Here is a 24,033-nt window from a genome sequence, read left to right on the forward strand (position 1 = left end):
TGTATTCCTTGTGATTTTTTTTTATTGTTGAAAACTGAGCGTTCATAAAAAAAAAAAAAGCCACATTTCTCAGGCTTTACAGGCTTTCTGTCTGCTGGGATAGTTCTTCAGTGACCTGAGCCTAAGGATCAGCCTGAGATGAAAGTATAAGTCTTTTCACTGTTTCCGCCCCACCCCCCCCCGCCCCCCCCGCCCGTGGCTGCATCTCTACTGGGTCTGCATCTGATTTTCACAATTCCCTTGTATATGCAGCTGCTTTTGAATGTTTTAATCTCAAACATTCTTACCTTAGCTTCTCCCTAGAGCCTTATATGGTATGTTGTATGTCTTCACCTAAAATTTCTTATTTTAGGCTTCTGTGGGTCTGTTGCCTTCTTGCAGCTTTTGCAAGAAATGCCTGCCACTCTTCCTGCTTGAAATGCATAATAGAGACACAGACATCTGTTATTCCAGTAGCCACCAGACAGATTGTGTATGTGTGTGTTCAGTCGCTAAGTCGTGTCTGCCTTTTTGCAACCCCATGAACTGCAGCACTCCAGGCTTCTCTGTCCTTCACTGTCTCCTGAAGTTTGCTCAGATTCATGTCCATTGAATCAGCGCTGCTATGTAACTATCTCATCGTCTGCCTTCTCCTTCTCCTTTTGCCTTCGATCTTTCCCAATATCAGGGAAATTAGAATGTTGTAAAGAAAGTCTGAGTACCAATTATGACCTGAAGCTTAAAACTATATCTTACTCTTCCTGACTTCTATATCCAACTCTGACTCCAGACAAAACACATAATAGCTCATATATTGATTGTGTTCCTGGATGAGGCATAATGGGATTTTTTTAATGGAAAGTTTTTTTAATTGAAATATAATTTATTTACAGTTCTGTTAGTTACAGGTGTACAGCAGTGATTCAGTTATATATATGTGTGTGTGTGTGTGTGTGTATATATATATTCTTTTTTTACAGTCTCTTCCACTATAGGTTATTACAAGATACTTATTTCCCTGTGCTATATAGTAAGCCCTTGTTGGTTATTTTATATACAGTGAAAGTGTTAGTCACTTAATCATGTCCAACTCTTTGCCACCCCATGGACTGTAGCCCACCAGGCTCCTCTGTTCATGGGATTTTCCAGGCAAGAATACTGGAGTGGGTTTCCATTCCCTTCTCCAGGGAATCTTCCCGACCCAGGGATTGAACTCAGGTCTCCTGCATCACAGGCAGATCCTTTACTGCCTGAGCCACCAGGAAGCCCTTTATATATCGCAGTATGTATATTTTAATCCCAAAGTCCTTATCTCTGCCCCTCCTTCCTAGTTGGGAACCATAAGTTTGTTTTCTATATCTGAGTCTATTTCTGTTTTGTAAATAAGTTCATTTGTATCATGTTTTAAGATTCCATATATAAACAATATCATATGATATCATTTGTCTTTCTCTGACTTCCTTAACTTAATATGACAATCTCTAGGTCTATCTCTGTTGCTGCAAATGATGTTATTTTATTCTTTTTATGGCTGAATATATTTATATAATATATAGTAGTATATATATTATATATACTGAATATATATTTATATTTCATTGTATATGTATATACATATATATATATATGAAATAGAAAATGTTCATTTTCTATTGCTGCTATAACTAATAACCACAATGACATGGATTAAAACTACACTCATTTATTATCTTTCGGTTCTGGGAGTTAGATGTCCAGTATGAGTCTCACTGGGCTATGATCCAGATGTCAGCAGGTTGAGTTCCTTTCTGGAGGCTCTAGGGAAGAAGTCTTTCCCTTGTGCATTCAGGTGTTGGCATAAATAAGTAGGTCCCATTTCCTTGCTGTCTGTCAGCAGGAAGCTGCCCGTACCTTCTGGAGGCCCCTCTCAGATCTTTGCACACTGTCCATACCTCTAGATCCTTGTGTACTGCCCTGTTTCTGATTTGCTGCCTTGCTTTTCTCTTCCAATTTTAACTCATGCAATTAGATTGAATTTGCTTGGATAATCAGGATAATTCTCCCATCTCCAGATATGTCCCTTAATTACATCTACAAAGTCCATTTAGAAGCATGATGTGTTTTGTTTTGTTTTGTTTTGTTTGTCCCATTCTTTTCCTAGGGATTCATTTGTGTGTCTGTGAAAGCTGCACAGTAGTGTCCAACTTTTTGCGGCCCCACGGACTGTAGTCTGCCAGGCTCCTCTGTCCATGGAATTCTCCAGGCCAGAATACTGGAGTGGGTAGCTGATCCCTTCTCCAGGGGACCTTCCCAACCCAGGGATCAAACCCTGGTCTCCCGCATTGCAGGCAGATTCATAACCATCTGAGCCACCAGGGAAGCCCAAGAATACTGGAGTGGGTAGCCTATCCCTTCTCTAGCGGAACTTCCTGACCAATAAATCAAACCAGGGTCTCCTGCACTGCAGGTGGATTCTTCACCAGCTGAGCTACCAAGGAAGCCTCATTTGTAGTATTCATAATTTTAAAAAATAATTATTTGGATATAATGGCTAATTTTAATAAGTCAACTTTTATTATTTCTTGCAAAGTGCTACCTTTATAAAGAATCCTTCTTTCAAGCAAAAGATCTTTCCTAAAACCTCTAGTAGGAATAATACAGAAAAATTAGACAATTTTTCTATAGTCAGTGTCTTTAAAAATCACACTGGATTTTTCTCAGATTTCAGGAAGAAGAGGAAAAATAGATATTTGTATTTTAAATCCAAAGTGTATCACTCTCAGCGAACTATATGGACATCTGGATCCTAATACTATGGAATGGGCTGATGGATTATTATCAGCAACAATTCGGAATTATGTATATTTAAACACTACAAAATACTCAAACAAAGACAGTGAATCAAAAATCTCAGATTCTGCTAATGTAAGTTCGGTATGGAAAGTTTATTTTGTTTCACTATTATAGATTATTTCATTGTTTATCTAATATTTGATATCAAAGTTTCATTAGATATTTACTAGCATATATTTTAGACTTCCCTAATTTTAAAATTATTATGATCAGTTTAAAAAAGGGAAAAGTAATGAGCTATTACAAATCAGAAAATATACCTTGTGGATTTTGGGGGTTTTTTTAATTAATTTTTATTGGAATAGAGTTGCTTTACAATGTTGTGTTAGTTTCTGCTGTACAGCAATGTGAATTAGTTATACATATAAATATATTGCCTTGTTTTTAGATTTCTTCCCATTTAGCTCACCCAGAGCACCGAGTAGAGTTCCCTGTGCTATATATTAGGTTCTCATTAGTTATCTCTTTATACACAGCAGTCTATATATGTCAATTCCAGTCTCCCAATTCATGCCACCCAACCATTCCCCCCTTGGTATCTATAAGTTTGTTCTCTACATCTGTAACTTTATTTTTGTTGTGTAGATAAGTTCATTTTGCACTCTATTTTTTAGATTCCACATGTAAGCAATATCATATATTTGTCTTTTTCTTTCTGACTTAACTTCGCTCAGTATGACAGTCTCTAGGTCCATCCATGTTGCTGCAGATGGTGCTTTTATGGCTGAGTAATATTCCATTGTATATATGTACCATATCTTTCTTTATCCGTTCCTCTGTTGATGGACATTTAGGTTGCTTCCATGTCCTGGCTATTAGAAATAGCGCTGCAATAAACATTGGAGTGCATGTATCTTTTTTTTTTTTTTTTTAATTTTATTGTATCTTTTTGAATTATGTTTTTTTCCAAGTATATGCCCACAAGTGGGATTGCTGGGTCATATGGTAGTTTTATTTTTAGTTTTTTCAGGAACTCCATACTGATCTCCATAGTGACTGTACCAATATACATTCCCATTGTGTACATGTACCATTGTGTTTTAAAATGATTAATAAATGATAAGATGAAGTTAAAGGTACTTGCTTTTAAAGAAAAACACAGTGGATTAAGCGTAAGTAGAGGATAACCTAGTGATTCCAGCACCACCAATATAACTTCCAAACTAATGAGATTCAAAAATACTTCAGTAAAATGTGTAAACTATTGAATACAAAATTCATCAAAGAATAAATATGAATAGCAAAAAAACTGTAAGTTTATATTCTTATTAGTAATAAGTGGAGATTAGTAGTGAATTTCATTTACTATATACTATATTTACCCTATCTGTGTGTGTGCATGTGTTAGTTGCTTAGTCGTGTCCAACTCTTTGCAACCCTATAGACTGCAGCCCACCAGGCCCCTCCATCCATGGGATTCTCCAGGCAAGAGTACTGGAGTGGGTTGCCATTTCCTTCTCCATATTTACCCTATACTAAAGTGTAATAACAAAAAAGATAATATTTGAAACCAAACAGATTTTTAGAAATAGAGAACTAATATTTGATAATTATAAGGTTGTGAAGTAGAGATTCATACAAGTCTGGTGGTAGTTTTGGATAGACATATTGATATTTTTAACTTGTCATTTTGTTTGATTTAGAAATCTATTCCTAGTAATTTGTCCTAAGGAAATAAAATTTTGTTGTATTATTGCTGTTTTCACATTGAGAATGGTATGTTTAAAAGAATTAAAAATGTATTTGTCATCTGTGCTATACTTATTTTTGACAATCAATGAAAATAAGTTTACAATATATTCTTTTGTACATTCTAACTTTTCAGTAACACTTTTCCCTATTCTAATATTATTGCTATATCACTGGTTACTTAATAACAAACATATAATAAACCTTTTAAAATTTTCATCTGTGTATTAATATAATTTATTTTGGTGTGTGTGTTTAACTTAATTTTTTCCCAAATGTAAAATTGTTCTGACACAATTGAATAATTCATCTGCTTCCCACTGTTGTTGTTAGAAAAGATGCTAAATCTGATTTAAATCTTCTTAAATTTATTGTTATTTGTTTTGTGGCCTAAATGTAATATATCTTAGATAAAGTTTCATGTGCACTTGAAAAGAATGTGAATTCTGCTGTTTTGGGATAAAATAGTCTGTATATATCTATTAAATCCATTGGTCTAATGTATCACTTAAGGCCAATATTTTCCTTCTGGGCTTCTTTGATGGCTCAGCAGGTAAAGGATGCACCTGCAAAGCAAGCGGGAGAAGGCAATGGCACCCCACTCCAGTACCCTTGCCTGGAAAATCCCATGGATGGAGGAGCCTGGTAGGCTGGGGTCCATGGGGTCGCTAAGAGTTGGACACGACTGAGCGACTTCACTTTCACTTTTCACTTTCACGCATTAGAGAAGGAAATGGCAACCCACTCCAGTATTCTTGCCTGGAGAATCCCAGGGACGGGGGAGCCTGGTGGGCTGCCGTCTCGAGGTTGCACAGAGTCGGACACGACTGAAGCGACTTAGCAGCAGCAGCAGCAGCATTAAAGTATATAATGTTGGACCCATAATTTCACATTTTACTTTTTTTTAATTTTATTTTATTTTTAAACTTTACATAATTGTATTAGTTTTGCCAAATATCAAAATGAATCCGCCACAGGTATACATGTGTTCCCCATCCTGAACCCTCCTCCCTCCTCCCTCCCCATACCATCCCTCTTCACATTTTAAAAAATCTGTATACAGGGGAAAAAATGGAGTAGAGCATTGGGCTGCAAAATCACTGCAGATGGTGATTTCAGCCATGAAATTAAAAGACAGTTACTCCTTGAAAGGAAAGTTATGACCAACCTAGATAGCATATTCAAAAGCAGAGACATTACTTTGCCAACAAAGGTCTATCTAGTCAAGGCTATGGTTTTTCCAGTCGTCATGGATGGATGTGAGAGTTCGACTGTGAAGAAAGCTGAGCGCCAAAGAACTGATGCTTTTGAACTGTGGTGTTGGAGAAGACTCTTGAGAGTCCCTTGGACTGCAAGGAGATCCAACCAGTCCATTCTAAAGGGGATCGGTCCTGGGCGTTCTTTGGAAGGAATGATGCTGAGGCTGAAACTCCAATACTTTGGCAACCTCATGCAAAGAGCTGACTCATTGGAAAAGACTCTGATGCTGGGAGGGATTGGGGGCAGGAGGAGAAAGGGATGACAGAGGATGAGATGGCTGGATGGCATCACCGACTTGATGGACGTGAGTTTGGGTGAACTCCGGGAGTTTGTGATGGACAGGGAGGCCTGGCGTGCTGCGATTCATGGGGTCGCAAAGAGTTGGACACGACTGAGCGACTGGACTGAACTGAACTGAACTGAATAATGTCTTATCTACAAGGATGATAATTGCAGACTTTTGTAATAGGAAAAATAATTGGAAATAGCCTTGGACTTATTTTTCTTCTTCCCAATGAGACTTGGGAATTAGAAGCACCTGACTATTATTTGTTGCATTGCTAAGACCTGATTGAAACATGATGCTCACACCAGTGTTTGGTCTCTCTCTTCAGAACCCTTACTGTGCCCCTAGCACAGCTCTAGATTTTGGTCTTCTCTTCCTCTACACTTGGTGGTAAAGGAAGCCAGTGCCAGTCAACTGATGGTATAATACTCAGCCTCACTGGGCAGATAAATAGGACACTCCCCGCACCCACCACACCCCCAGATAATGAAGATCAGAATTCCTCAGAGATTGACAATGATAACACCCTGTATTTGAATCACCTGGGGAGTATATTAAAAATGGAAATCTTGGGCTCCATCTCAAACCTATTCAATCTGAATCTCCACAGTTGAGTTGTTAGAATTTAATAACCCTGCAGCTAATTCTTATGTCCCTTAAAATATAAAAACTCCATCATGAAGGAAGGTCTAAGAAAAATATACACCAAAATGTCAACTGTCTTTTTTTTTTTTTAATAGGTGGTGGCAGTTCAGAGAACTTTTTCTTTATTCTCTGAGCTTTGCTGTAGTAGTTGAATATTATAAAAATATGTTCTATCTTTATGAAAACAACAACTAAAATAAAAGAATTTTCTGAAAGAAAATGACCAGTAGTCATAACTCAATTCCATTATACTGTCCTGGTTATATGTTGGCCTTTCAGCTGCAAAACCTCTTATATTTTTATTACTCAAAGAAGTGTATTGACATATAGACCATTTGAGTACAAAAGTATGATCAAATAAAAGTTTAAACATTATTGATTACATATTTTAGGTTTTCAAGCTTGATTTCTCTGACACAGCAGATTCTGATTATCATATTTTTGAGAAGGAGATGGAGAAAGATATTAAAATTCCAGAAAGTCAAAGTAAGTATTATTAATAAATTCAGTAAAGATTATTGATTAACATAGAAGAAAAACTGAACCAACATGAGCTCTATTTATGTCTTTAAAAACATTTTTGATGAGTGATATTTTGTCCTTGTACCATTTATTTTTTCCTCATGTATTTATTTAAAACTTTTATATATTAGTGTACATATAAAATTATATATATAAATACTAGCACTTACATAGCCCATTCATTTTACAAATGACGATTAATATCTCACAAGAACCAAGTAGATACTAAAGGTAGGAATAAATATCAGGTTAGAAGTAGCAGTGGCAACCTACATAGTGTTTTCAGACAATCTAAGCATTACTGGGCCAAATCATACAACCCAAGCATATTCATCTCAAATGAATTGTATACCCATTATCTGCCAGTTTGCTATGTGCCAGGGGGACAGAGAGTATTCATGAAAAGATCCCTGCTCCAAAAGAGCCAACGGTCTACTGCAGAAGCCCCAGTCATGGCTTTCTCTACTCCATGTTGAATGTCATATCAACATATCCACCAGTAGTATATTTATGTTCCTGACTTTGAAAGAGATTTCTGCTATTGTTTCTACATTTTTAGGATTCCTGAATTTTGTGTATCAGTTTTGGTATTCAATATGGGAGAGTACAATGATTGAGCATGATATTTCTTTCATCAGGGGATCCAAGGCAGTTATTTCAGCCCAAAGCAGGCTGTCTGGATCCCAGCTCTACTCTCCTGTTCTTCTGGGATGCTTTTGTATTTCAGGTGTTTAACTGTTTTTTTAATCTCTATTATGATCCGTGTATCCTGACCAATAGACTTTCTAATATTGTGGAGCAATGTGCTGGGTGTAGAGTGTGCTAAGTGAAGAAAATGAGTTCCCCAAGTTAAATACTCTTAACATCTGTGACTACTTGATTCTTTCTTCAAAGGACATCCTATTTCCCTTTATTTCCCAGAGGCAGCATATCCAAAAAATATTCCCGGGTTGAAAGGGGAAACAAACCATATTGTTATGGAAAAACTAGATTCATGGATCTTTCTCTAACTCAAATTTTAAGGGTTAATTATACAATTCAGCAAACTAAGAATACCAAAACAATGTTTAAAGTATTGCTAAGTATGTGTTATGCATATTCACAATATATACGAGACTCATTTAAGCACATTTATTCTAGGGTTTTCTAGGACATCATTCTTCATCTTAATTAGAAAGTACTTTCTAATTAAAAGAGAAAATTAGCAAGATTGTAAGGAGAGGAGAGTGAGGTTTTTCTCAATTACATTACAAATATTTTTCTTTCCAGACTTTGATTGGCAGTGGATTGTCTTAGATGGTCCAGTGGATAGCTTCTGGGTAGAAAATCTGAATTCTATGCTAGACGACACTAGGACATTGTGCTTAGCAAACAGCGAGAGAATAACTCTGACTAGTAAAATCAGAGTGATCTTTGAAGTGGACAGTCTAGCTCAAGCTAGTCCTGCTATTGTCAGCAGATGTGCAATGGTCTATATGGTAAGTTTCTAATACAAATTTCTAACCAAAGAAAATTTATTATTTAGTCATTATCTGCAGCATTTTATGCTTATTTTGCTTCCTCTGGATTCAGCAAGGCTATCCTAGTAGTTACGAAATTTTATGTCCCCTGGTGGGCTGCCGTCTGTGGGGTCGCACAGAGTCGGACACGACTGAAGCGACTTAGCAGCAGTAGCAGCAAAGCCTCCTACTGCTGCTGCTGCTGCTGCTAAGTCGCTTCAGTCGTGTCCGACTCTGTGCGACCCCATAGACGGCAGCCCACCAGGCTCCCTCGTCCCTGGGATTCTCCAGGCAAGAACACTGGAGTGGGTTGCCATTTCCTTCTCCAGTGCATGAAAGTGAAAAGTGAAAGTGAAGTCGCTCAGTCATGTCTGACTCTGTGCGACCCCATGGACTTCAGCCTACCAGGCTCCTCCGTCCATGGGGTTTTCCAGGCAAGAGTACTGGAGTGGGGTGCCATTGCCTTCTCCAAAGCCTCCTAACCCAGAAGTAAATACGAATGTTAATTACTACTGTTACTAATATGCTTAGTCGGTCCACTCAGTAATTGGAATGTCAGTATTTTCCACAACCATGGTTAGTAGTGATTTCAATAGGTTGAGTTACTTGATAGGAATTATTTTTCCAATCAAGGAATGTTTGCCCTGAAGGCTTTTCATGCCCACTCCATGACTCTTGCATGCATTCTCAGTCGCTTCAGTCATGTCCAACTCTGTACAACACTATGAACTGTAGCCCACCAGGCTCCTCTGTCCATGGGATTCTCCAGGTAAGAATACTGGAGTGGTTGCCACGCCCTCCTCCAGGAGATCTTCCCAGTCCAGGGATTGAACCCAAGTCTCCTGTGTCTCCTGCACTGACAAGCAGTTTCTTTATCCACTGAGCGACTTGGGAAGCCCCTCCATGACTCTCGGGACTTATGAAATGCATTACCAATGCAGTGGTAAGGAATAGAAGATACAGCAAAGAATGAATGTTCCCTACACCTGAAATTAATTATTAGCCATGATTAGCCCTATGTTCGGAGAAGGCAATGGCACCCCACTCCAGTACTCTTGCCCAGAAAATCCCATGGACGGAGGAGCCTAGTGGGCTGCAGTCCATGGGGTCGCTAAGAGTCAGACACGACTGAGTGACTTCACTTTCACTTTTCACTCTCATGCATTGGAGAAGGCAATGGCACCCCACTCCAGTACTCTTGCCTGGAGAATCCCAGGGATGGGGGAGCCTGGTGGGCTGCCATCTATGGGGTCGCACAGAGTCAGACACGACTGAAGTGACTTAGCAGCAGCAGCAGCAGCCCTATGTTCTAATCTCCTTAGCTCAGTGTAATCACTAAACTGTTGATTTTCTGGGTAAGCAGTTCCTCTTACCACATGTGCATAGCCTCAACACAGGTCCCTACACATAATCCTCCAGTTGCTTGTTGTTATGTAGGATTGTGATTAAAAATCAGGATGAGTAATTCTTTAAGGTGTTTTTGATCACTTGCCCTTTAATGAATGCTGATGCTAAACAATTATTTGGCAGGGGCAGTAGTGAAATAAAGAGATAGTAAGAAAGTAGGTGGACACTGTAATTTTATTTATTAACATTAAATTACCTTGTGCTTTCTATTATTAGAATCCTGTTGATCTGGGATGGGAGCCTTATGTTAAGTCATGGCTTCTGAAAAATTCTAAAATTATGAATAAATCAGAAGTGGATTGTCTTGAATTGATGATTAAAAGTAGTGTCCCAGATGGACTACAGTTTATAAAGAAACATCAGAAATTTCAGCCATTTCCTGTACAAGACATAACAATTGTTACAACTCTCTGCAGAATTCTTGATGCATTCTTTGAATTCATGAGTAAAACTGGAATCTTTGAACTACGTGAGTTTTTGCCCCTAAGTCATATCAGTGATATTATATCTTAGTCAATGTCAGTTATTTATCACCTTCTATTTGATTATAAAAGAAAGAAAGGAAAGCCAGAGGTTTTCAGTCCATTTGAACCAAGAGCAGACTTGCACATGGAACAAATTAAAAATCATTTATAAAAGAGTATATCAATAAATTGATATCTCTAAGTGCTTAAGGGTAACAAGAAAAAATAGAATAAGGAATCCTTGTAGGTCTCTATCAGGGGATAATAATTTTTACTGTGTTTTAAAGAGTCTCAGAGATAAAAAATAGTGGGGGGAAAAATGGTCCAAAATCCTAGGTGTAAGCTGTAATCATACAAAAACATACACATGGAAAGTAGTAAAATATGTGTAAGAAGAAATCAAAAAGTCCATAAAACTGTACAGCATTATGGCTAAAGGCATGGTCTCTGGAGTCAGAATGCCTACATTCAAACACTGGTTCTGTCTGGTTCCTGAGAAAGTCATTCATTCATGTCTGACTCTTTGCAACCCAATGGACTATACAGTCCATGGAATTCTCCAGGCCAGAATACTGGAGTGGGTCCTTTTCCTTCTCCTAGGGGCTTTCCCCACCCAGGGATTGAACCCAGGTCTCCCACATTGCAGGCAGATTCTTAACCAGCTGAGCCACCAGAAAAGCCATATTTGGTTCCCGGTGAGATGGCAAATTAGCAAAAAAAACCCCAACCCAGTTAGGATCTATTGAATTAAAGAAATTGTGAGAAATCCCTGGGGAGACAAGATGGCTAAGGTTCCTGTGAGGGAAAACAGAAACCCTGAACAGAAGAGAACTGAATACTACCATGAGTGGGAGACAAAATGGAGACGAATATTTAGGTTTTCTCTTTCCCCTTCTCCTCGTGGTTCTGAATGGGCTATTGTTCTTCCCTTTGCCAGCTAGCAAACCACAGCATAACTAGAAGCAGCAGTAGGCAAAGGACCAGCGATGATTCTCAAAGAGTTACTAAGATGGTTATTATAATATAGTATCTCTAGGAGCAAAATATATGGGCAACAAACGAGGTCCATTAGTTTGTGTTATAAGAAGTCAAGGATGAATGATCAGAAGGCTGAGGGTAGCTGCCTCGCTAAAAAGTCATGATCCCTTGCTCATTTCCAAACCTGACATGGCTTTCAGGCACAGAACCCACTGAATAGAAGAAGCTGGGACCCTCTGCACAGTCATGGAAAGTAGTTACAAAATAGTTACTAGTCCTTCTCCAAAGGGAACTGCAACCATTTTCTTGAGTAACTTAGACTAGGGAGAAAGGTAAAAAACATTTTGGGGATTGGCCAAAAAGTTTGTTCTGTTTTTTCTGTGCTTAATTATCTTTTAACTTAATTTCAAAAGTTTTTGTTAGATTGTGTGACAGCTGTCATAAGAGCATGCATTTTAAAAAAACATCAAAATTAGTGAATTTTTGTGTAGCCATTTAATACTCTGGTTTCTCTTCAGATCATATAAATCTTTAAGCCTTTTTGTGTGTGTAACCATTTTAATATTGAAGATGGAAGAAAAAAGGAACATTTTTGGCACATTTGTTGTTCAGTTGTTCAGTCATGTCTGACTCTTTGCGACCTTCTCTGTCATTGACTATCTCCTGGAGTTTGCTCAAACTCATGTCCATTGAGTCAGTGATGTCAGCCCATCATCTCATCCTTTGTCACCCCTTCTCCTGCCCTCAATCTTTCCAAGCATGAGGGTCTTTTCCATGAGTCAGCTCTTTACATCAGGTGGCCCAAGTATTGAACTTCATCATCAGCATCAGCCTTCCAATGAATATTCAGGGTTAATTTCCTTTAGGATTAATTAGTTTAACCTTCTTGCTGTCCAAGGGACTCTCAGGAGTCTTCTCCAGCACCACAGTTCAAAAGCATCAATTCTTTGGCTCCCAGCCTTCTTTATGGTCCAACTCGCACGAATGTACATGACTACTGGAAAAACCATAACTCTGCCTGTACAGGTGTTTGTCAGCAGAGTGCTGTCTGCTTTTTAATACCCTGTCTAGGTTTGTCATAGCTTTTCTTCCAAGGAGCAAGTGTCTTTTAATTTCAGCTGCAGTCACCGTCCACAGTGATTTTGGAACCCAGAAAAATAAAATCTGTCACTGTTTCCACTTTTTCCCCTTCTATTTGCCTTGAAATGATGAGGCCAGATGCCATGATTTTAGTTTTTTGAATGTTGAGTTTTAAGCCAACTTTTTCACTCTCCTCTTTCACCTTCATCAGTAGGTTTTTTAGTTCCTCTTCACTTTCTGCTATTAGGGTTGTGTCACCTACATATCTGAGATTGGTATTTCTCCAGGCAATCTTGATTCTAGCTTGAGATTCATCCAGCCTGGCATTTCTCATGATGTACTCTGCATATAAGTTAAATAAGCAAGGTGACAATATAAGCCTTGTCATTCTCCTTTCTGAATTTTTAACTAGTCCATTGTTCCATGTCTGGTTCTAACTGTTGCTTCTTGACCTGCATACAGGTTTCTCAGGAGACAAGTAAGGTAGTTTGATACTCCCATCTCTTTAAGAATTTTCCACATGGGCTCAAAATCCATGAGTTCTATCTTCCAGACTAGGAATATTCCCACAATTCCACACTGCTCCCCCCTCTTCTCACCCCACCAGCCCCTCATCAGTTTGTACTGTTTTAAACAGTAATTTTTCAAATGTGAGTGTAGAGTCTTCCACAGTCTGATAAAAACAATATAACTTTTAGCCTTTGAAATGACCCATTTCCCTTTAAATTTCTTTCTATGGAGAAGGTTCCACATGTCTTATCTTGCTGGTTATGAAGTAAACAAGGATCCCATCTTATACTTGCGAGTCTTGACAGTATAGACACAGAGAATTGACAGTTCATACTCGATGAAGGATTACCTCTTGTCTTAGTGAGACAAGCAGTAATCTGCAACAACCCCATGAATCTGGGATTAAACTGGATGCTTTCTGGTCCTTTGAAGAAAGTGTCTCCAGAACACGTGTGAATGATACTAACAGAAGGCACTCAAGAGCACCATTCACCTGTTTCTTACAGTGGATAAAACTCAGGAACAGCCAAGTGGGAGAAATGCGCAAAACACAGGGGAAGAGGGTGGGAAGCTTCCATCTCTCTCTGAGAGCATCACTCTTCCAGCATCTTTCTGTGTTCATTCTCCAAGAAGTTCCCTATGTTATTTTAATATAAAGAAGATAAATATTATAAAAGAAAAAAAAGCTTAAAGGAATAATGAGTAATCATTCACTCTGTGTTCCTCTGTGAAATGGATGACTTGAGAAAAAAATGAATAATGGAAAGTAGAAAAGAGACAACTAAAAACTGTACCTGTGTGATGTTTACTTTGATATAGTTTTCTTTGAAACATACAGCTTTCTTTTTTTAATGCTTCATGTATTAGAACTCATTTATTATTTACTTTGTAATGCACACCATACTTGATGGTGGTGACCTGAATGTTTTAAAGTTTTTATTTTGGAATAATCAAACTTACAAAAAGTTGCTAGAATAAAATGAGGAACATATATATACAGATTTGTTCTTCAAATAAATAGTAATCAATTCAACAATTGCAGGTACATTCTCTGCTCCTCTCATCTTAGAAAAGGTAACATACTTTTGATGGGATAAGATAACTAGTTGGTCTGATAAGTCTAAGATACTGATGTGAAATAAGGATGTTCTATGACAGTTCACAAAGTAAACAGTGGTCAAGGTTGCATGTGTGTGTTCTAAGTCACGTCAGTCGTGTTCGACTCTCTGCGACCCTGTGGACTGTAGCCCAACAGGCTCCTCTGTCCATGGGATTCTCCAGGCAAGAATACTGGAGTAGGTTGTCTTGCCCTCCTCCAGGGGATCTTCCTGACCCAAGGATCAAACTTGTGTCTCCTGCAGCTCCTGCATTGCAGGTGGATCTTTATGGCTGAGCCCTGGGGGAAGCCCATGTTAAAGATAACACCTCATTAATTAACCAGCTAAATTTTAGGTCTGTTGTTAATTGTGGAAAAATTCTCTTTCTTTTTTAAGGTGAAGATTTGAAGGACATTTCATCTGAGGAGATAATTTCACATTCAAAAGTTTCTGTCAAATTCAAAGATGTGGAAAACAGGTCAGCTACATTCATTCAAAGATATGTTTTATTAACTACTAAGTGCCAAACACTCTAATAGAAACAGGATTATCTGTCAATAAACCAATAATCTGTGACTTCCTAATATCAAAATTCAATTAAATTTATTTTATTCTAATTTAGAGTCTCTGTATATCTAATACAAGATCACCAGATTTTGGTAAGTTATCTAAGTAATATGAATACGTTTGTCCAGACACTACATTTTTGAGAGTGGAATAAAGTTGATGTGAATTTATTTTATGAATCTGCCCTTATGAGCTGAGAAATGTTGAACAAGTTACTAAATATTTTTGATCTTTGATTTTTTTCATTTATAAATAAAACTGGAATAATGCTGTGATGTACCGGATATCTAGAGTAGTAGCTGGTGTAGAGTAAATGTTCAATAATTATAGTTATAGAAACTATAGCAATATAGTTGTGCTCACCCCACAATTCTGCCATTTTGTAGGATAGGGTTTTACTATTGAGGCTTTCCTATATCTCATTATGAGATCCTGAGACGTTTATGCCACATTTGCTTTTAAATGATAGAACATTGTAACTATGGTTTTTACCTGTCAATTCTGCCTTCAAATTCTTTCATTTATCTACATCTTGATCATCAGCATCCTAGACCAAAAGTTTATTATTTCTTTCCTATACTGTTGCTATAACCTCCTAAATTTTTCCAGTTTTCTAGTCCATATCCAACATGACAACCATATATTATTTTTAATTTTTATTAAATAGAAAGTAGCCATAAAAGGATATTTATAAAGTATATGTAAGATATAAATAATAATATACAAACATTCATATATACACCACTGAGTTATTTTTAAAAAGTACTGGTTTATCTTTGAAGCTCCCTAGTGTACCTATCTAAACCTTATGCCATCCCATCATCTGAGATAACTACTATACTGAATTTTATGTTTGTTAATATATTACTAAGCAGTATATTTTTCAACTTTGCACGTTTTAACTTTAGTGGAATCACTATGTTCTTCTGTGACTTGCATTTTTGTTCAACGTTATGTCCCTCTGATTAATTCATTGTACATGTAGAAGGTCTTCATTTTCACTGCATATTTCTTTGTGAAAATATGTCACAATTTGTCCATTCATAAGCATAGGTTTTGACTATTTGGTGACATCCATGTGTAATTGTCTCTTGTGTTGTTGGAAAAGGGTGTTGCTATGATCAGTGTGTTCTCTTGACAAAACTGTTAGTCTTTGCCCAGCTCATTTTTTACTTCAAGGCCAAACTTGCCTGTTACTCCAGGGGTATCTCTTGACTTCCTACTTTTGCATTCCAATCCTCTGTGATGAAAGGAACACCTTTTTTTGGTGTTAGTTCTAGAAGGTCTTGTAGGACTTCATAGAACCAGTCATCTTAAGCTTCAGCGTTAGTGGTTGGGCCATAGACTTGGATTATTGTGATGTTGAATGGTTTATACAACATTTTAAAGACGTTATAGACAATTATTAAAGACAATGGTCTATACAGTCAGCAAAAACAAGACCTGGAGCCAGCTGTGGCTCAAATCATCAGCTCCTTATTACAAAATTCAGGCTTAAATTAGGCCATTCATTCTGACCTTAATCAAATCCCTTATGATTACACAGTGGAGGTGATGAATAGATTCAGGAGATTAGATCTGGTAGACAGAGTATCTAAAGAACTAAAGATAGAGATTCATAACATTTTACAGGATGCAGTGACTAAAATCATCCAAAAGAAGAAGAAATGCAAGAAGACAAAGTGGTTGTCTACGGAGGCTTACAAATAGTTGAGAAAGCAAAAGGCAAGAGAAGAAAAGGCAAAGGGGAAAGGGAAGGATATACTCAACTGAATGCAAAATTCCAGAGAACATCAAGGAGAGGTAAGAAGGCTTTCTGAAATGAACAGTGCAGAGAAATAGAGGAAGACAATAGGATGGGAAAGACTGGAGATCTCTTCAAGAAAATTGGAGATATCAAAGGAACATTTCAAGGAAAGATGAAATGAATACAGAACAGAAATGGTAAGGGCCTCACAAAAGCAGAAGAGATTAAGAAGAGGTAGCAAGAATATACAGAACTACACAAAAAAAAGTTCTTAATGACCTGGATAACCATGATGGTGTGGTCACTCACCTAGAACCAGATATCCTGGAGTGTGAAGTCAAGTGGGCCTTAGGAAGCATTACTACACACAAAGCTAGTGGAGGTGACAGAATTCCAGCTAAGCTATTTAAAATCCTAAAAGATAATGCTGTTAAAGTGTTGCAGTCAATGTGTCAGCAAATTTGAAAAACTAAGCAACGGCCACAGGACTGGAAAAGGTCAGTTTTCATTCCAATCCCAAAGATAATACCGAAGAGTGTTCAAACTACTGAACAATTGCAGTCATTTCACATGATAGTAAGATTACGCTCAAAATGCTTCAAGCTAGGCCTCAGCAGTACATGAACTGAGAACTTCTGGATGTACAAGGTAGATTTAGAAAAGGCAGAGGAACCAGGGATCAAATTGTCAACATTCATTGGATCAAAGAGAAAACAAGGGAGTTCCAGAAAAACATCTACTTCTGCTTCATTGACTATGCTAAACTGTTTGACTGTGTGGATCACAACAAATTGTGGAAAATTCTTCAAGAGATGGGAATATCAGACTACCTTACCTGTCTCCTGAAAGACCTGTATGCAGGTCAAGAAGCAACAGTTAGAACATTACATGGCGCAACTGACTGATTCTGAATTTGGAAAGGAGTATGTTAAGGCTGTATATTGTCACCCTACTTGTTTAAATTCTATGCAGAGTACATTATGAGAAATGCCAGGCTGGATTAATCACAGCTGGAATCAAGATTGCTGTGAGAAATATGAACCACCTCAGATATGCAGATGATACCACTCTAATGGCAGAAAGTGAAGAGGAACTAGGGTCTCTTGATGAGGCTGAAAGAGGACAGTGAAAAAGCCAGCTTAAAACTCAATGTTAAAAAAACTAAAGTCACAGCATCTGGTCCCATCACTTCATGGCAAATAGAAGGGGAAAAAGTGGAAGAGGTGATAGGTTTTCTTTTCTTGGGCTCCAAAATTACTGAGATCAGTGACTGCAGTCATGAAATTAAAATATGTTTGCTCCTTGGAAGGAAAACTATGACAAACCTAGATAGCATATTAAAAAACAGAGACTTCACTTTGCTGGGAAAGATTCATATAGTCAAAGCTATGATTTTTCCAGTAGCCATGTATGGATGTTAGAGTTGGACCATAAAGAAGGCTGAGTGCTAAAGAATTGATGCTTTTCAATAGTGGTGCTGGAAAAGACTCTTGAGAGTCTGTTGATCTGCAAGGAGATCAAACCAGTCAATACTGAAGGAAATCAACCCCGAGAATATTCATTGGAATGACTGGTGCTGAAGCTGAAACCTCAATACTTTGGCCATCTAATGCGAAGGGCCTATTCATTGGAAAGGACCCTAAAGATGGGAAAGATTGAAGGCAAAAAGAGAAGGGGGCAGCAAAAGATGACATGGTTAGATGGCATCACCAACCCAATGGGCATGAATCTGAGCAAACTTTGGTAGTGGAGGACAGGGGAGCCTGGCATGCTGCAATCCCTGGGGTCCAAAGAGTCAGACACAATTTAGCATCTATAGCAACAACAACAGCAAAGCGTAGGTTGTTTTTTCAATTTTTTGGTTTTTACAAATATTATTGTGATTATTATTCTTGTGTGTGTCTCCTGGTATTTATATGCAAGAGTCTGATTTTTTTAAAAACATAAATTAGAATGTTCCTTTGTTTTATGGCCATTTAATGACTTTGCATTACATTTAGAGTGGAAGGAGAAGTTTTGGCACAGCTTAAAATCCCCTGCCTATATCTCCAGACTTATCTCCTAAACTTTTCAACTAATTAGGTATGCTTTAGAGACACTGGATTTGTTTTTCAGTTCTTCAAATTTGTCGTAACCATTTCACCTCATGGTCTTCACACATGTATGTCTTCTTCTCAAAATGTTCTTCCTCTTACATTTTTCAAAATTGCACTCATTTTTCAGGTCTCAATTTAACTGTTAGTTGTTCAAAGAAGTTTTCCCTGACTCCCAAACCCTAAATTAGTTATCTCTACTAATATTCTCCACAGTATGCTTGACTCTTTATTCTTTACACATATCATGGTTTGGTATTCATTTTCCTGTCTCCAAAATAAGTGATCATATTTGTTTTGTTCAGAGTAACTGAGATATAGTAGGAATTCAAAAAAAAATTTGCTGAACAATCTCTTACATGTGAGGAGAAATGTCAAATAGGATTATATACATGCATTATACATTAACAATTGCCAATAAACTTCGGTGATACATTTTTAGGATTTTCATAATTTACAAGTAATTTTATGAAAACTAAATCTTGAACCATTCAAAATATCCTGAAATCAGGCCCAGATCTTTTGGTTAGCCCCATCATCATCGGTGCTATCACTATGTTATTTGAGAGTCCCACAGCCCAAGATAACCTGAGTTGACCCAGACTGAAGAAGACTCTCCCCAGATTCACACTGCCCGCTTTTAGCCGATTTGATTTCAATCAACCTATATGACTTGTTTGAGAAGAGTACAGAGTGGATGACTATTCACTTATGTCTTTCTACATTAAATGGAGACTTAGCAGATTCTCTCCCAAGAGACAGATGAACTCTTAAGTAACAAATTGACCTAACATAAAAGTGAACATCATTACCTGAAATAAAGTTTGACTACAAATCTTTTACATATATGGTACTTTAAAAATAAAAATAGTATCAGTGTATAATTTACATGACTTACCAAAGGTAAATTATACATTAACTCTAAAACTTCCATGTTAATACTTAACTATAAAAAATTTTAGTAACAAAATTTTGATGTGATAATGCGATAAATTGCTAGACTGCTTTCTAAAAACTTTAATCTTCACCATTCCACATCTGCCTACCACAGGGATGAAAATGCACGGTACATGGCAAAAAATCCTATTCAATTAAAAAAAACAATTCAAAAGCTTTTTGTGTTTGCATTTACTTGGGCATTTGGAGGAACTTTACAACGTGAAGATGAACATGAAGATGACATAATATTTTATCCAAGTTCTGAACCTGATTCACCTTCAAAAGTAACCTATGATTTTGACAACCTTGTTCATGTATTATTTGAAGGCAATACACAAATAGGTAAGTTCTAAGGGAAAAGTCATAATTATGCATACTTCAAAATGTTAATTTGAAACTCATCATTGGATTTATATTTATTTAGCTCATCTATTTAAATGTGAAGATTAGTGGTAAAAGAGGGTTAAATAAGTACACGCTAACATCCTAATAGGACTGTGACAACCGCACAACAAGGAGGAGGCCCCGCTCGACATCCAGTGTGGGCTCTGCCATCCCAGCACCAGTCACAACCCCTATCAAGGGGGTAATGCTCAGCATACACCGAAGAAAGAAAAGGCAGACATCCATACTAAAACAGCCTTTAACAAAAATGACTAGACTCATGGAGCCTACATGGGGACACTCGCACATTAAAAACAGCCCTTTAAGACCACAGTACATAACTATTTCTCCTAAACTCATAGAGTCAGAGAAATACAAGTGGAATGAAGAAGCAGAGGAACCACTCCTAATTAAAAGATCAAGATAATTCCTCTGAAAGAACAAACAATGAAACACGTATTTGCAGTCTACCAAATCACGAGTTTAAAAAGGAGTAATGAAAATACTGAAGGAGTTAAGAAAGGTTATTAGTAGAAATGCAGATTACTGTCAGTTGAGTTCAGTTGCTCAGTCGTGTCCTACTCTTTGCGACCCCATGAATCGCAGCACGCCAGGCCTCCCTGTCCATCACCAACTCCCGGAGTTCACTCAGACTCAAGTCCATAGAGTCAGTGATGCCATCCAGCCATCTCATCCTCTGTCGTCCCCTTCTCCTCCTGCCCCCAATCCCTCCCAGCATCAGAGTCTTTTCCAATGAGTCAACTCTTCGTATGAGGTGGCCAAAGTACTGGAGTTTCAGCTTTAGCATCATTCCTTCCAAAGAAATCCCAGGGCTAATCTCCTTCAGAATGGACTGGTTGGATCTCCTTGCAGTCCAAGGGACTCTCAAGAGTCTTTTCCAACACCACAGTTCAAAAGCATCAATTCTTTGGTGCTCAGCCTTCTTCATAGTCCAACTCTCATATCCATACATGACCACAGGAAAAACCATAGCCTTGACTAGACGAACCTTTGTTGGCAAAGTAATGTCTCTGCTTTTGAATATGCTATCTAGGTTGGTCATAACTTTCCTTCCAAGGAGTAAGCGTCTTTTGATTTCATGGCTGCAGTCACCATCTGCAGTGATTTTGGAGCCCCCCAAAATAAAGTCTGGCACTGTTTCCACTGTTTCCCCATCTATTTCCCATGAAGTGATGGGACCAGATGCCATGATCTTCGTTTTCTGAATGTTGAGCTTAGAGCCATCTTTTTCACTCTCCTCTTTCACTTTTATCAAGAGGCTTTTGAGTTCCTCTTCACTTTCTGCCATAAGGGTGGTGTCATCTGCATATCTCAGGTTATTGATATTTCTCCCAGCAATCTTGATTCCAGCTTGTGCTTCTTCTAGCCCAGCATTTCTCATGATGTATTGTGCATATAAGTTAAATAAGCAGGGTGACAATATACAGCCTTGACGTACTCCTTTTCCTATTTGGAACCAGTCTGTTGTTCCATGTCCAGTTCTAACTGTTGCTTCCTGACCTGCATACACACTTCTCAAGAGGCAGGTCAGGTGGTCTGGTATTCCCATCTCTTTCAGAATTTTCCACAGTTTATTGTGATCCACACAGTCAAAGGCTTTGGCATAGTCAATAAAGCAGAAATAGATGTTTTTCTGGAACTCTCTTTCTTTTTCCATGATCCAGCGGATGTTGGCAATTTGGTCTCTGGTTCCTCTGCCTTTTCTAAAACCAGCTTGAACATCAGGAAGTTCACAGTTCACGTATTGCTGAAGCCTGGCTTGGAGAATTTTGAGCATTACTTTACTAGTGTGTGAGATGAGTGCAATTGTGCAGTAGTTTGAGCATTCTTTGGCATTGCCTTTCTTTGGGATTGGAATGAAAACTCACCTTTTCCAGTCCTGTGGCCACTGCTGAGTTTTCCAAATGTGCTGGCATATTGAGTGCAGCACTTTCACAGCATCATTTTTCAGGATTTGAAATAGCTCAACTGGAATTCCATCACCTCCACTAGCTTTGTTCGTAGTGATGCTTTACAAACAGAAGCCAATTAAAATTTGGAAACTGATTTTCTAATATAAAAGCTGACCTAAAGGCAATGATGGCAAACTGTACAAAGCAGAAGAATGAAAAAGTGACCTGGGAGATAAAATAATGGAAATCACTTAGTCAGAAGAGCAAAGGGAAGACAAACGAACAAGAAATTAAAGCAATGTATGAGACCTATTGAATAATATAATGCATTCCAATCTATACATAGAAGGAATACCAGAAGGATGAAAAAGAGAAAAGGGAATAAAAAATGTATTTGAAAGAATTATGACTGACAGAAGTTGGGAGGGAGAGTCAAGAGGGAGGGGACGTATGTACACCTATTTTAATTCATGTTGATGTATGGCAGAAATCAAACCAATGTTGTAAACCAATCACCAATCACTTAAAAATAAATTTCTTTTTTAAAAAGTATAAAATTACTTTAAAAAAGAGATTATGGCTGAAAACTTTCCAAATCTGAAGAAGGAAACAGATATACAGATATAAGAAACCCACATTAGGGCAAAGGACACACATAGATTGAACATGATGGAATGAAAAAGTATATTTCATGAAAACTTAAATGTCAAGCAGGGATAGCAATATTCATATAAGACAAAATAAACTTTTTAAAAAAGGCCATAAAGATAAAGAAGGACATTATATAATAAACAATCAATACAAGAAGAGAATATTACAGTCATTATCATATATGCACCCCAAATAGGAGCACCCACAAAAATCAAATAAGCATTAGCAGAAATAAAGGGAGAAACTGACAGAAATACAATAATAGGAGGAGAAATTAATGCCCTGTCATGCCAGTGGACAGAGATCTTCCAAACAGAAAATCAGTAAAGCAATGGAGATAATAAATGATAAAATAAAACAGTTAGACTTAATTGATATTCTCAGGACATTACATGCAGAAAAACCAAAATACATATTCTTTTCAAGTACACATGGAACATTCTCTAGGAGTGACCATATGCTGCTGCTGCTAAGTTGCTTCAGTCGTGTCCAACTCTGTGCGACCCCAGAGATGGCAGCCCACCAGGCACCCCCGTCCCTGGGATTCTCCAGGCAAGAACACTGGAGTGGGTTGCCATTTCCTTCTCCAATGCATGAAAGTGAAAAGTGAAAGTGAAGTCACTCAGTCATGTCTGACTCCTAGCGACCCCATGGACTGCGGCCCACCGGGCTCCTCCGTCCATGGGATTTTCCAGGCAAGTGTACTGGAGTGGGGTGCCATTGACTTGGACACAAAACAAGCCTCAGCAAATTTAAGAGGATAAAAATTATTTCAAGCATATTTTCTGACCACATATCAATAAAATATTAGAAATTAATCACACAAGGAAAAATGAGCAAAAGAATGATTACATTGAGGCAAAACAATATGCTACTACAAAGCCAATGGATCTATGATGAAATCATAGAGGAAATTAAAAAATACCTTGAGGCAAATGGTAATGAAAACACTGCTATAAAAAACGTGTTGGGTTCAGCAAAAGCAGTTCATAGAGGAAGATGCATAGTGATATAGGTCTTCCTCAAAAAAACAAGAAAAATCTCAAACAAACTAACCTATCATCTAAAATAATTAGAAAAAATAACAAACAAAATCTAATGTCAGCAGAAAGAAGGAAATAAAAATCAGAGAGTAAATGAATAAAATGGAGATTAGAAAAACAATAATAAAACAGCCCCCAAACCAAAAGCTGGTTCTTTGAAAGAGTAAACAAAAATCAGTAAACCTCTGGCCAATCTCACCAAGAATAAAAGACACAGGGCCCAAATAAACAAAATAAGAAATTACAGAGGAGAAATAACAACTGACAACAAAAAAAAAACCATAAGGGAAAACTATGAACAATTATTTGCCAGCAATGACCCCTGATAACCACAGTGGTGTGATCACTCACCTAGAGCCAGACATACTGGAATGCGAAGTCAAGTGGGCCTTAGGAAGCATCACTATGAACAAAACTAGTGGAGGTGATGGAATTCTGGTTGAGCTAT

General features: G+C 37.7%; 1 protein-coding gene across 1 annotated transcript in view; it reads left to right on the plus strand.

Moving 5' to 3' along the window:
• DNAH14 (dynein axonemal heavy chain 14) overlaps positions 1 to 24,033 on the plus strand; it is a 440,851-nt gene that overhangs the window by 263,718 nt on the left and 153,100 nt on the right. Inside the window, exons 39-44 of the mRNA XM_055583763.1 lie at positions 2,680 to 2,883; positions 7,084 to 7,177; positions 8,483 to 8,691; positions 10,336 to 10,588; positions 14,645 to 14,726; positions 19,707 to 19,936. Of these exons, the coding sequence (XP_055439738.1) occupies positions 2,680 to 2,883; positions 7,084 to 7,177; positions 8,483 to 8,691; positions 10,336 to 10,588; positions 14,645 to 14,726; positions 19,707 to 19,936 (1,072 nt within the window). The remainder of the gene's footprint in view (positions 1 to 2,679; positions 2,884 to 7,083; positions 7,178 to 8,482; positions 8,692 to 10,335; positions 10,589 to 14,644; positions 14,727 to 19,706; positions 19,937 to 24,033) is intronic.

The sequence above is a fragment of the Bubalus kerabau genome, chromosome 5 (genome assembly GCF_029407905.1).
Source record: "Bubalus kerabau isolate K-KA32 ecotype Philippines breed swamp buffalo chromosome 5, PCC_UOA_SB_1v2, whole genome shotgun sequence".
NCBI lineage: Eukaryota > Metazoa > Chordata > Mammalia > Artiodactyla > Bovidae > Bubalus > Bubalus kerabau.